This window comes from Onychomys torridus, chromosome 6, assembly GCF_903995425.1.
Source record: "Onychomys torridus chromosome 6, mOncTor1.1, whole genome shotgun sequence".
NCBI classification, from domain to species: Eukaryota; Metazoa; Chordata; class Mammalia; order Rodentia; family Cricetidae; genus Onychomys; species Onychomys torridus.
In genome coordinates this window covers 69,877,568-69,890,658 of record NC_050448.1, presented here as the reverse complement: position 1 = coordinate 69,890,658, position 13,091 = coordinate 69,877,568, and the positions used below count along the sequence as shown (strand labels likewise).

The following is a 13,091-nucleotide window of genomic DNA, read 5'->3' as shown; positions in this document are numbered from 1 at the left end:
AGGTGTGGGCCACCACCATCGAGCTCACATTAGAACTTTTATCACAGCTTACTGTAGGCTTCTTGGCCGAGGGCCTGTTACTGCCTTGAGTTTATCCAGTGACTGTGGTTACTAAGTTTCATGTTTCATTGTTTTAGGTGTCTTATAACATGACTGCCAAGGAAGTTATCTTAGTGGGAACAAACAAAGATACAAAAGTACCCGCATGTTCATTTTTATTTGGGGACTAGTCCCAGAATTACTGAGTAGTCATGATTTCAGTCTCTTTGATGGAGCTATGTGAGACAAGTACAAGGCGATTATCATACATGATCCAGAGCGGTTCTTTGTCTGTCTGGAGGATGTGTCAGTTATATTTAGCTCTTAGTTCCATGTCCAGGTTTGACTGGACGTTAGAAGCCTCAACCTGCTAGTGAGCAGATTTGTCTAACTCTCTTCCTTTTGTTTCCCTCAGCATGGGTGGCATCCCTGCCCGGAATAACAAAGGGGAAAGGCTCCTGCTTTACATTGGCATCATTGATATTCTACAGTCTTACAGGTGAGGTTGATGGATGTGTGGATTGCAAACTGGGGACAGGGTACATTGAGCTGTGGTTGCTCAAGGCTTTTTTTTTTTTTTTTTTTTTTTTTTTTTTTTTTCACTCCCCTGTCCTTGTGGCTTTTTGAGACAAGGCTTCTCTGTGTAGCCCTGGCTGTCCTGGAACTCACTCTGTAGGCCAGGCTGGCCTCTGCCTCTTGAGTGCTGAGATTGAAGGTGTGTACCACCACTGCCCTGGCCTTCCTTTCTTTTTAAAATTTTTTTCCTTTTTAGCCCCTCATTTATAGTGAGTGTTTTGCCTTTGTCTATGTATGTGTACCACTTGAATGTCTGGTGCCCATGGAGGTCAGAGGAGGGTCTTGGATCCCCTTGGATCCCGTAGGACTGGAGTTATAGATGATTTTAAGTCATCGTGTGGGTTCTGGGAACTGAACCTAGGCCTTCTGCAAGGGTAACAAATGCTGTTAACTGCTGAGCCGTCTCGCCAGTCCTCAACATACATCTTTTTAGATGTGTTCTTTTTTTTTCTTTCTCAAGATAAGGTCTCTCTGTGTATCCCTGGCTATCCCCTGTCCTGGAACTCCCTCTGCAGACCAGGCTGTCCTCAAACTCAGAGGTCCGCCTGCCTCTGCCTCTCAAGAGATGGGATTAAAGGTGTGCGCCACCGCCGCCTGGCTGAGATGTGTTTTTTTGTAAAGTTCTTCGTGATGCAAGAACAGTGAGTCACAGTCTGGTCACCTACAGCTTTTAGGCACTTTGTTCCCTGGTTTTTCTGGATTGCCACCTCTCCAACACAACATACACTTTCCGTGGAAAGTATATTCTGAGTCAGTCCTCTGATAGACGCGATAGATAGCATCTATCTGCCTTGACTCACTGAGAAACCTGTGTTGAGTCATCTTCCATAGAGGGAGGTAGCTGGAAGCGCACTCTGACTTCACGAAGGAGAAGTCAGATCTCTGTGTCATGTAAAAATGACTGGCCCCTGGCAGGGAAGTGGTAATGGGGAGGAAGGAGCTGCAAATGGTAGGCTGCCTAGTCAGTATTTGATTTACTGATTCTTACTAAAACTTCTTTACATTTAGTTATCTGTTGTGTGTGTTTATGCTACAGTGGGCATGTGGAGGTCAGAGGACAATTTGTGGGAGTCGGTTCTCTCCATCTTGTGGATTCTAGGAATTAAACTCAGGTCATCAGACGTGGTAGCAGGCACCTGTACGCACTGAGCCTTCCCACCAGCCCTCTCAAGTGTAGCTGCACTTCTCAGCCTTACCCTTCTATTCCTTTAGCTTCCTCTTCTTTTTCTCTTCTGGTTTGTTGTTTGTTCTGGGTTTGGTTTGGTTTTTCAGACCAGGTCTCACAGTGTAGCCCAGGCAGACCTGGAGCTCATGGCAATCCTCCCCCCTGTCTCTCAACTGCTTGGTTACAGGCATGTGCTACTACCTTACCCTGCCTTTCCTTTACAGTTAGTCAGTTTTGTTTTGCTTTCTGTGCTTTTCTAGCAGTTGAACCCAGGGCCTCATACATGTTGGCAAGTACTTTATTACTGAACTGTCCTGCTAATTTAATTGGCTTAGCTGGAAGTAGCATTGGTCTTCATGTGGAATAAGTACTACCATGGCAGTTCTTTGGAAAGCCAGTGTACCACAGTGGGTGTACTTGCCCACTGTTTATCTGTTTAAGGATTTCTGTTATCATGGCCTCTTTTAGCCCTTTAAAATAAGTAATCATAATGGTCTTTCATTTAAAAAATTGTGTGATACACATTTTCCTGGCAGGTTTGTTAAGAAGTTGGAGCACTCATGGAAAGCACTGGTACATGACGGGGTGAGTATAGCAGTCAGCTAAAGACCCCACCTCTCCATTCCTTGCCATTTGCTCCCTCAAATGTATGTATGCATTCTATGTAGAATTCATCTCATTTCTGGGCTGCCCATCTGGTGGGGTTTCAGTGTGAGGGGACAGGCCCTTGGATGACACAGCCTCTGGCTGGCCTTTCCGTTTAACTCTGTAGTCATCTCTCCTGTCCAACAGGACACAGTATCAGTGCATCGTCCAGGCTTCTATGCTGAGCGGTTCCAGCGCTTCATGTGCAACACAGTATTCAAGAAGATTCCCTGTAAGTGGCTTCTACCAGATGACCCCCCAGTGGCTCCCTTCCCCCAAGAGATGGTGGGCAGGACACCTCTGTCAGGGAGCTGCCAAGGCCAGAGGCCTCTCCTGCTCCGCCTCCACCCTGCGAGCGCTGCTTCTCGTCCTTGTGTCCGCCCCTGTCTGTCCCAGTCGTTTCCGAGTTGCTGCCCCCCCTGGCTCTCCCTACTTGTCTCGTCGAGGTGAGGGCTACTTCTGGGAAATTGGTGGGACTGGAAAAAAGTGTGTAGCTGTCGCTGTAGACTGTGATACAGGCTCAGGCGTCTGAAAGCAGACTTGGGTGTAGAAAGCACAGGCCAGGGTGTTAGCAGAGTTCTTCTTACTGCCATGCAGGCAGGGCTTCTCTGGGCAGTCAGGAGGCTGACTGTTGTTGATGACTGTTGAAGGAGGTTTTGGTCTTGGCCCACTTTCCAGACACAGAAGTACCAGTGCTCTTTTTAACTTGGGCGTTTGACACTGGCAGGTTCAGGGTCCTCCTCCTTTGCTGACATCATAGGCGCGAGTTGTCCCTTTGTGAGGTGAAGAAGGCGTAGATCACAGACAGGCTGTGAGGCCTAGCAGACTGTTTTCAGATTGAAGCCCAGTGTAAGTTACAGTGCACTAAGAAGGGTGGAGACCTGTCGTCTGTAGCTTTTACTGGGTCATGTTAATAAAGGACAGGTACACTCCATCGGTGAAATCCGAGCAGAAGGCAGTGTTTTTGTCACTTTCGTCTTAAGTTTTCTGTTTCTTTCCAAAGTGAGTGACTTGACTCATCTCTGAGCAGTACTCTGTGGGCCACTGTTTCTGACATTAACCCGTTTCTGCCTTTGCTTCAGAACAACTTTGTGTGTGTTGGGGATACTAGCAGTTGGTGTCTGTCTTGGTGATGGTTTCTGCGGTGGGTGCTAAGTAGGCTCTCTCTTTCCCTTTTGAAGTGAAGCCTTCTCCTTCCAAAAAGTTTCGGCCTGGCTCGTCTTTCTCTCGGCGATCAGGCCCCAGCGGCAACTCCTGCATTACTCACCAGCCGTCGGTCTCTGGGGAACACAGAGCACAAGTGACAACTAAGGCGGAAGTGGAGCCAGGTCAGCCCCGGGCTGGGGTCCCCTTGCCTTTGGACACCCTCCTTCTCCTGAGCACATAGGCTTTCTGTTTCTCTGCAGTAAAAACTAACCTGCTAATTTGTCTTGAGTTTTTTGTTTTTGTTTCTTACCCCTGAGAACAGGGTTCTCTGTGTGGCCCTGGCTGTCCTGGAGTTCACTATAGACCAGGCTGGTCTCGAACTCAGAGATCCTCCTTAGTCTGCCTCCCAAATGCTGGGACTAAAGGCATGCACCACCATACCCAGCTGTTTGTCTGGAGACAGGGTTGCACTATGTAGCCAAGGCTCTCATGGAATTAACTGTATATGTAGCCAAGCTGACCTCAACCACATGACCCTCCTTTCTCAGCCTCCTAAGTACTAGGATTACAAGAATGAGTCACCATGCCCCTCTAAGTCATTATACATTTTTCCTGTTTCCCTGACCATACTGTCCTTCATTTATTAATTCATTCCTTGTTTATCAACTGACTGTCTTTTTTTCTCCAGATGTGCACCTTGGGCGTCCTGATGTCTTACCTCAGACTCCACCTTTGGAGGAAATCAGTGAGGGCTCACCTCTTCCTGGCCCCAGTTTCTCACCTGTAGTTGGAGAACCTTTGCAAATACTAAATTTGAGGTTGGTTTCTTAGCCTGTTACTCCATATAACTTCTTTCAGGTCCTCAGAAATCTTCATTTTGACATTTTCAAGAGCCTATGCTGGGTGTTGTGATGTGCTAGGGAGGCAGTGACAAGTAGATCACAGAGTTCAAAGCCAGCCTGAGCTACCTAGTAAGTTCCAGGACAGCCAGGGCTATTGAGAGGCCCTATCTCCAAAAAAGGAAAAAGAACGAAAGAGAAGAAAAGAGAGAGAGAGAAGAAGAAAAGAGAGAGAGAGAGTGTGTGTTTATTGTTTGGTTGGTGGTTTTGAGACCGTCTGACTGAATAGCCCAAGCTTATCTCAGATGTGCAAATCCTTCTGTATCAGTCTCCTGTGTCCTGGGCCTGTAGTCCGGTGCTACACCCTGTCAGCAGTCAGCATTCAAGAGGCTAGTATAATAATCATGACTTCATTTGTTATCTAGTATATAATCTTTTCCATTATAATAAATTACTTAAAATAAGAAACAACTGGGTGTTAAATCCTAGCACTGAAGAGTTAGGGAATGGAAGATAGGAATTCAAAGCCAGCCTGGGCTGTATGAGACCTGGTCTCAAAACAAACAAAGCTGAACAAACACCTGTGTCGTAGTTTCTTGGGTTAGTAACCCAGATTTAGCTTATGTAGATTTTTGAGCTAGGATTTCTCAGGAGAGGGTAATGTAACTGTTGGCCAGGAATAGGATCCTGTCCTCAAGTGGAAGAATTTCTTTCTAAGCTCATTGTTATGGTTAGTGGTGTGACTTGGTTCCTTGCTGGGGCAAGACTAAAGACAGCCTCTGTTTGCCATATGGGGTCTCCACTCAGAACAGAGCTACTAACTCTCTGTCAGTGTGTGTGTGAGATAGAGGGTATCTACAGAGAAACTGCATCTACATAGAAACTATAGATAGAATTTTTTTTTTAAACATTTTTTTGGTTTTAAGAGACATGGTTTCTCTGTGTAACAGTCCTGGCTGGCTTGAAATTCACTCTGAAGACCAGGCTGGCCTCGAACTCACTAAGATCCACCTGCCTCTGCTCCCAAGGGCTGGGATTAAAAGTGTGCGCCACCACTGCCTGGCTGACTATAGAATTCTTGATACCTATTCTTAGAATTGATAGCATGCTCTCACCCATGCTACATTTTCATTCGTGACTCAAGGCTCTGACTGCTGGCAGCAGGGATCATTGGGAGCTATCAGACTCTACTTTCCACTGGGCATGGTGGCACTTGCTTGTAATTGCCTGTAATCATAGCACTCTGTGGGCTCAAGCACAGGTGTTACGGGAGTGCGAAACCAACCTGGTTTTGAGTGGCTCCCGGGTACTGTGTCATAGCACTGCTCCTCAAGTGCTCCTCCTCCTAAACCCTCCTACAGTGGGAAGGCACTGCAAAGGCTGGATACATTGCTCTCAACAGTGAGAATTCAGGGACAGGAGGGAGTGTTCAGTGGTACAGCATTTCCCTAACATAGCTAGCCCCCTGGGTTTTATCTTTAGTGCTGTACACAAAGAGAAAGACACAGAGTCATTAGCTGCCCTACAGTCCAGGGACTGTTGGTCTTTCTTCAGTTGGGTCTCAGCGTGTAGAAATCACTCTGCAGAGCACTTGCTTTCACTTTGCCCTTGGTCTTCCTGTTTGAGGAAAGCTAGAGCATATTTTCAGCTTTTTTTTTTTCCTAAATAAAGATTTATTTATTTATTTTTATGTGCATTGGGTTTTTTCCTGCAAGTATGTCTATGTGAGGATGCCAGGTCCACTGGAACTCGGAGATCTATAAATAGTTGTGAACTGCCATGTGGGTGCTGGGAATTGAACCTGGGTCCTCTGGAAGAGCAGCCAGTGCTCTTAACTGCTGAGCATCTCTCCAGCCCTGTTCTCACCTTCTTTCTAGTAGAATTTGGAGGAGGATGTGTCCAATGGTCTCTTGTTTCAAATTTTATTTACATTTATAAAGTTTAGCTTAGCATGGTAATGCCTTTAATTCCGACATTCAGGAGGCAGAGGCAGAAAGATCTTGAGTTCAAGGACAGCCAGCACTATACAGTGAGACCCTGCCCCCCAAAAAACATACAACTTTTATAAGAAATTTTAACTCTGTGTGTGTGTGTGTGTGTGTATGTGTGTATGTGAGAGAGAGAGAGAGAGTGTGTGTGTAAGTGCGCACGAACAGTGTCATTGCAAGCGTAAAAGCTTGTGTAACAGGCTCTAGTGATGTCTTGGTGGTGTTCTGTCTCAGACCCTTTTGTTTTAAGTTAGCACTGTTTCTGCTGCTGTAGAATTCTAGCAAAGGGTCATTCCATGTGTGACTCTTACTAGGTTTTACTCTATTAGATAAAAGCCCTATTCACAAATACCTTTTTTTTTTTTTCTAATTGTTTTTTACCTTTATTTTATGTGTATTAGTATTTTTGTCTCCATGTCTATGTACCATGTGCATGTCAAATGCCACAGGGGCTGAGCATTGGCTCCCCGGGAACTAGAGTTCCAGGTGGTTGTGAGTTGGGTATGTGCTGGGAACTGAACTCAGGTCCTCTGCCAGAGCAGTAAGTGCTCTTAATGACTGAGCCATCTCTCTAGTCCACAAATGCCTTCCTCATATTCCCTATGATTTTCAGAGTTACGATATCTGTAGACAAACCCGCAGCTCTGTCTTTTGGTCTTTCTGTTGGTACTTGAGGATAGAACCCAGGGCTTCATACATTACATCTGTATCTCATTCTGTGTTTTGTTGTTTGAGAAAAGGTCGCACTTATGTAACTTTGACTAGCCTGGAATTTGCTATGTAGAAAGGCTGGCCTGGAACTCACAGAGTCACCTGCCTCTGTCTCTGAGTGTTGGGATTAAAGATATGTACCACCATGCCAGGCTTAGGCCTTTAATTTATTTTATTTTTTTAAAGAAGTTTTCTATTCATTTTACATACAAACCATAGATCTCCCTCCTCCCGCCCCCCAGGCCTTTATTTTTTTAATTTTACATTTTCTTCACATTTGGAAGAATGTGAGGGGGCGGGCACACATATGCCACACATTGTGGATATTGGAGAATAGCCTTCCATATAGTTTCCAGGGATCAAGCTAAGCTGCCTAACCAGCCTTATTTGGCTTTTGAGATGCCTGACTCTGTAACCTAAGCTGGCCTAGTGCTACAGCAGTCCTCTGCATCCGCCTTCCCAGTACTAGTATTACAGCGTGAGGCACTACATCTGGCTGAGGTACTTAAGTCTGAAATCAAGACCTGAGGCATAGTGGGTAAGATGGGCAAGCACCATTGCCTCTGGGCTCCAATACTACCCACTCCCTTGGAGGTGTCCTTACAGGATGTTGGCCAGCGATACTCCATAGTTACTTGTCATTTCCTTTATATAGCTAGCATTCTTCAGAGCAAACAAAGAAAACCTTCGGCTGGGCGGTGGTGGCGCACACCTTAAATCCCAGCACTCAGGAGGCAGAGCCTCCTGTGAGTTCGAGGCCAGCCTGGGCTACGAAGTGAGTTCCAGGAAAGGTGCAAAAGCTACACAGAGAAACCCTGTCTCAGGGGAAAAAAAAAAAAAAAAGAAGTAGCCACAACAGGTGGTGGTGGTGGCGCACGTGCCTTTGATCCATCCCAGCACTTGGGAGGCAGAGGCAGGCGGATCTCTCTGAGTTTGAGGCCAGCCTGGTCTACAGAGTGAGTTTGATCTTCAGAACCCATATAGTTTGGTCTTCAAAACCTGTATGGTGTAAAGAGACAGGTGATTCTATGATCTGTCCTCTGACCCCCACAGTCATGCAATGGCATTTATACATATACCCCAAATGCAAACAGTTGGTTGAGGGCACTGGCAATCTTACGGGGATCCTGAGGAAATTAAAAATTATTCTCCTGACTGGAATAGTCTGTAAGGCTGCATTGTCTGAGCCAATTGCCTTGAAGCTGTTTTTGGTTATTGGATCATCTGGGCCATCATGTCATCAGAGACCTTTCAGGGGGGTCTTGGCTGATGACCATATTAGCCTGGAAGCCAGCCATGTCTCACCTCATTAACTCCATGAATTCTCTGACTGAATGTCTATGTCCTCAGCTGAAAAGGGCCTCTAGCCGAAAAGATTTTAATTCCTGTCTCCCCATGCCTTTATCTGCCCAGCAATATTACTTCTTTCCTAATGCTGCAATTAAAGGTGTATGCCGGGCTGGAGAGATGGCTCAGCAGTTAAGAGCATTGGTTGTTCTTTCAGAGGTCCTGAGTTCAATTCCCAGCAACCACATGGTGGCTCACAACCATCTGTAATGAGATCTGGCGCCCTCTTCTGGCTGCAGGTATACATGCAGGCAGAACACTGTATACATAATAAATAAATCTTTAAAAATAAATAAAATAAAATGAAGGTGTATGCCATCACTGCCTGGCTCTGTTTCTCTCCTAGACTGAGTCAATCTCATATAGTTCAGGGTGGCTTTGAACTCACAGAGATCCAGACAGATCTCAGCCTCCTGAGTACTAGGATTAAATGTGTGTGCCACCACTTCCTGGCCTCTATCCCTGGCTTGTTCTTTCCTCTGATCTTCAGGCAAATTTTATTAGGGTACACAGTATACCAACCACAGGTTGTTTGTTAGACAATAGCTAGAAATGCCAAGATTCACTTGCCTCTTGACTCCCTGCCTGCTGGGGTTAAAGGTGTGTGCCATCACTCTGGGCCTTTGACTATGAATCTTGAAAACAGTATCTTATAAGTATATCCAGAATAGCTGTGAGGTCACTCTGTAGCTAGACAGACCTTGAACTATCAAACCTCCGGCCTCAGCCTCCAAGTAGCTGGGATTATAGACATGCATCACTGTGTCTGGCTTAAATTTAGTAGCTTCTTAGGTTTTCTCTTCTGTATTTAGTTTGTCCTTCAACCTTGGTGTGGGTTCCAGGGATCATATTCAGGTTGCCAGGCTTGTACAGCAAGCCCCTTTTATCCACCGAGCCATCTCTTTAGCCCAGTGGTGTTTTGTGAATTTTTTTTTTTTTTAAGATTTAATTATTTATTATGTATACAGAAGAGGGCGCCAGATCTCATTACAGATGGTTGTGAGCCACCGTGTGGTTGCTGGGAATTGAACTCAGGACCTCTGGAAGAGCAGTGAGTGCTCTTAACCTCTGAGCCATCTCTCCAGCCCAATTTTTTTTTTTTTTTTTTTAAGCTGAGGATCAAACCCAGGGCCTTGTGCTTGCTAGGTGAGCGTTCTACCACTGAGCTAGATCCCCAGCCCCTGAATCTTAAAAGAAATATGAAAAGGCAATGTAATTGAACTTGGAGGATGTGCTGGGGATGGAAGCCAGGGTCATACATGCTGTCCATCTGTTCTGCCATTTGAGCTACACCCATAGCCCCTTTCATCTTCTAATTCTCTCTGCCTGTTTCTTTTTTTCTCCCCCTGTTAGTTCAACCTTGGAAAAGCTTGAAGTTGCAGAGTCCGAGTTCACCCATGTGAGTATCTGCCTGAAGGTTGTAGAGTGGATCACTGATGGGATGGAGCAAAAAAGCTGATTGGGAAGTATTGGTGCACCCTTGAACCGTGCTTTTAAAAGTTGTGATCAGGCATGATGGCGCACACCTTGAATTCCAGTACTTGGAAGTCAGGGCAAGGTGTATGCCACCATCCCCAGCCAGGTCTGTGGTTTTAAAACTTCATACATACTTGGAGCTGGGTGTGGTGGCGCATGCCTTTAATCCCAGCACTTGGGAGGCAGAGGTAAGTTGATCAGTTCGAGGCCAACCTGGTCTACAGAGCGAGTTCCAGGACAGCCAGGGCTACACAGAGAAACCCTGTCTCGAATAAAACAAACATTAAAAAAAAAAAAAAGCTTCATACTTTGGAAGTTGAAACTAAAAAGAGAAGGGAAAAAGTCAGTTTTGCTAGCTGAGACAAACTTGAATTCCATCCCTGCCTCCTTGTCTCATGGTTGACTTTACGTTCTTGCTCTTTTCAGTGAGCAGTGATCCTCGGAAGACCTGAGACAGGACTCAACTGTCGCTTTGATCCCGAGATGTCAGCCCTTGCCCCAGGAATGCTGAGCCATCTTCTCGGTCATCAGAAGAGGAGAGAAGCATGGAGCTAGCAGGGCTCTCCAACATGCCTCCCTCCACTGGGCATCAGTGCCTCTGACAGTTGGACAGCAGAGTCCCCACCACTCCAGGATTGGGCGGCATGAATTATCCCTGGGCCAGTCATGGCTTCTGTGACTGAATGTTTTCAAACCCCATTCTTTGTGCTGATGTGGGGCTGCTGGACGAGGTGATTTTCTCTCTTCACCTTTCACCTGGAGCTGGACTCTTAACTTCCTCAGGACAGACTAGCTGGACATCGTTCCCACACTCGCTCTTCCCTCTGGTCTTTGAGAAGACCCCAGTGAATTTTATTATAAAGGTTTTCTGTGGGAGGCTAGGGATGAGCCTACTCCCAGCCTTCTTTCTTCCTTACAAAGGAAAAGAACAAACAGACATTCTGTGGAAGTCTAGAGTGTCAGGACGCCCTAGTGTGTGCAGCAGAAGGACTGGACTGCCCTGCCAGCAGCTGCTCTCCCTTAGGGCTGAGGGCGTAGAGAGGGCATGGCCACCTGTCCCCTTTGTGAAGAGAGGGCAGCCATGCCGGGAGAGTAGACCTTCTGAGCAGGGCTCTACTCACTGCCAGGTCATACAGTTACTATTTTGCAATTTGGAATGTATTCTAATAGTTTTTCTAAATATAAAGAATTATCAGATGATTTTAGACCATTCTCCAAAGGAGATTTCTTTGTTCTTCCCTTATTTTCCAACAGTATTCTGCTCTTTGTGGAGCTATGGTGGAGGGAGACATTTGTGTCTGTTTAACAGGCAGTCGTATCTATGAGGCTAGAGAATATTTTCTTAAACTTCTGGGGAGCTGCAGACTTCCCTCAGTAGGGTGATTGCCGTGCCCCCTGGCCTGCCCCCCTGCTCTGTGTAGAGAAGCTGGAAGTGGGGTCTCACAAGCCCTCTCCTCTCTCCCAGGGTTGTGGTTCATCTGGTCCTGGCCTATGGGGCAGTACATGGTGTTTCAGGCAGGCTGTTGAAATCTCATGTTGTTACTTCTCCAACCCATCCCACCTTGATAGCAAGTTAGTCTATCCCCCAAGTAACTGTCTATATTAGACACCCCCAGCCAGTTTCTCTGGCTGCCTGTCTTTGCTGCCATGTTCTTTTTTACAAGAAGGAAAGAAACAATTCTTGCTATTTTTTTCATAATTTACTATTTATGATGTATTTAAGTGTTTTATTCAGGACAGAGTTCTGTAAGGGGTGGGAGGGAATATCTGAGGGCGGGCTGGGACTTAGGGAATGGACATGGGGAGTCAACATTTTTATGGAGTGTTACTATTTGTCTCTACTTTGTATTGTTGAAAAATGACAAATGCAATATAAAAAGTAATAAATACCTGGTTTTAATGTATTAAAACTCTATCAGTTATTTAGACCCATTTTTAAATATTTTGATTAGCCTGATAGTGATGGCTTTATTACATTTTCATACATGTACATAAAATACATGATCATTCTCTTGCACTCACTGTTTGTGAAGTAAATGTTAAACTGGTGGTCAACTTGTAATAGTTGACTCAAGACTGGAGAGATTTGGTGATAATAGTCTTAGAGGCTGGTTCTCAGTTACAGTGGAGGAGCTGGTGGAAAGATGAGGCTAAGACCATTGAACAGTGAAGTAGAGCTAGAGGTATGGAAATTTCCCAAGGTCACCTTCTTGAAGAAGGCAATCATGCTGATATACAAAGACAGTCTTTATATGATGACCACACCCTGGCTTTATGCCACACAGCAGCCTTGAATGCTTGGGAAAGAACTGAAGAAGTAGGAAAGAAAATTGAGTCATTTACAAAAGTTATACAGGGCCCAAAAGAAACCTTCACTGATTTCTTACGAAGATTGACTTTGGCTGTAAATGGAATGACACCAAATTCAGAAGCTAGAAAAATAATAATTGAATCTCTGGCTTTTGAAAATGCCAATGCACAATGCAAAAGGGTAACTAGGCCATTAAAGGCAAGATCAGCACCCTTGGAGGAATGGGTCCGAGGTACACTGAAATTGAATCTCATGACCGTGACTCTTGTATAGGAGAGGTGATCTCCAGAGGTTTGAAGGAAAGTGATAATGTAGATGTTTCAATTGCATAAGCAAGGCCACCTAAAAGGGAGTGCAAACAGGGCCTTCCTAGAAACAATGTTTCTTCAAGGAATAATTCCAACAGAACACCCGCCCTTCTCTATTATGCAGAAGGTGTGGCAAAGGCCGACGGTGGATTAACAAATGTAGATCAACAAGGGACAGACACGGTGATCCTTTGCCTTTGCTGTCGAGAAATGCCCTGAGGGACCTCTCACAGGCCCCCACGTCCTGTCATAGTGGAAGAAACTACTTCTCAGAGCAATTAAAGAACCTAATGCCTATTGTAAAAAACAAAAAAGCAAAACAAAACCCCAAAAAACCCCACACTGCTCTGGATGATAGAACAGCTACGGAAGACAACAAAAAATCAAGAGACATTATAAATCAAAATTGAGAAAGATTATTAGAAAGGGAACTTCCCCAAAGTTAGGGTTGGGGAAGGGTTTTGTTTTTGTCTTTCTGGAGAATGAAGGCTAAGGAATCTAAAGAACACTGGACAAATGAGACATCTAAAGAAAAAGGAG

The 13,091-nt window shown here is 45.4% G+C and overlaps 1 protein-coding gene across 6 annotated transcripts in view; it reads left to right on the top strand.

The window, feature by feature from the left end:
• Positions 1–12,193, top strand: part of Pip5k1a (phosphatidylinositol-4-phosphate 5-kinase type 1 alpha) — a 45,939-nt gene extending 33,746 nt beyond the window's left edge. For 4 of the 6 annotated variants that reach the window (XM_036189707.1, XM_036189706.1, XM_036189708.1 and 1 more), the window contains 7 exons: positions 455–538; positions 2,317–2,365; positions 2,573–2,657; positions 3,607–3,753; positions 4,260–4,389; positions 9,810–9,855; positions 10,359–12,192. In XM_036189707.1, coding sequence (XP_036045600.1) covers positions 455–538; positions 2,317–2,365; positions 2,573–2,657; positions 3,607–3,753; positions 4,260–4,389; positions 9,810–9,855; positions 10,359–10,361 — 544 coding nt within the window. In that variant the 3' untranslated portion in view covers positions 10,362–12,192. Of the gene's footprint in view, positions 1–454; positions 539–2,316; positions 2,366–2,572; positions 2,658–3,606; positions 3,754–4,259; positions 4,390–9,809; positions 9,856–10,358 lie in introns of all 6 variants that reach the window. The other 2 variants (XM_036189705.1, XM_036189704.1) reach the window with 1 other exon arrangement.
• The last annotated feature ends 898 nt before the right edge of the window (positions 12,194–13,091 follow it).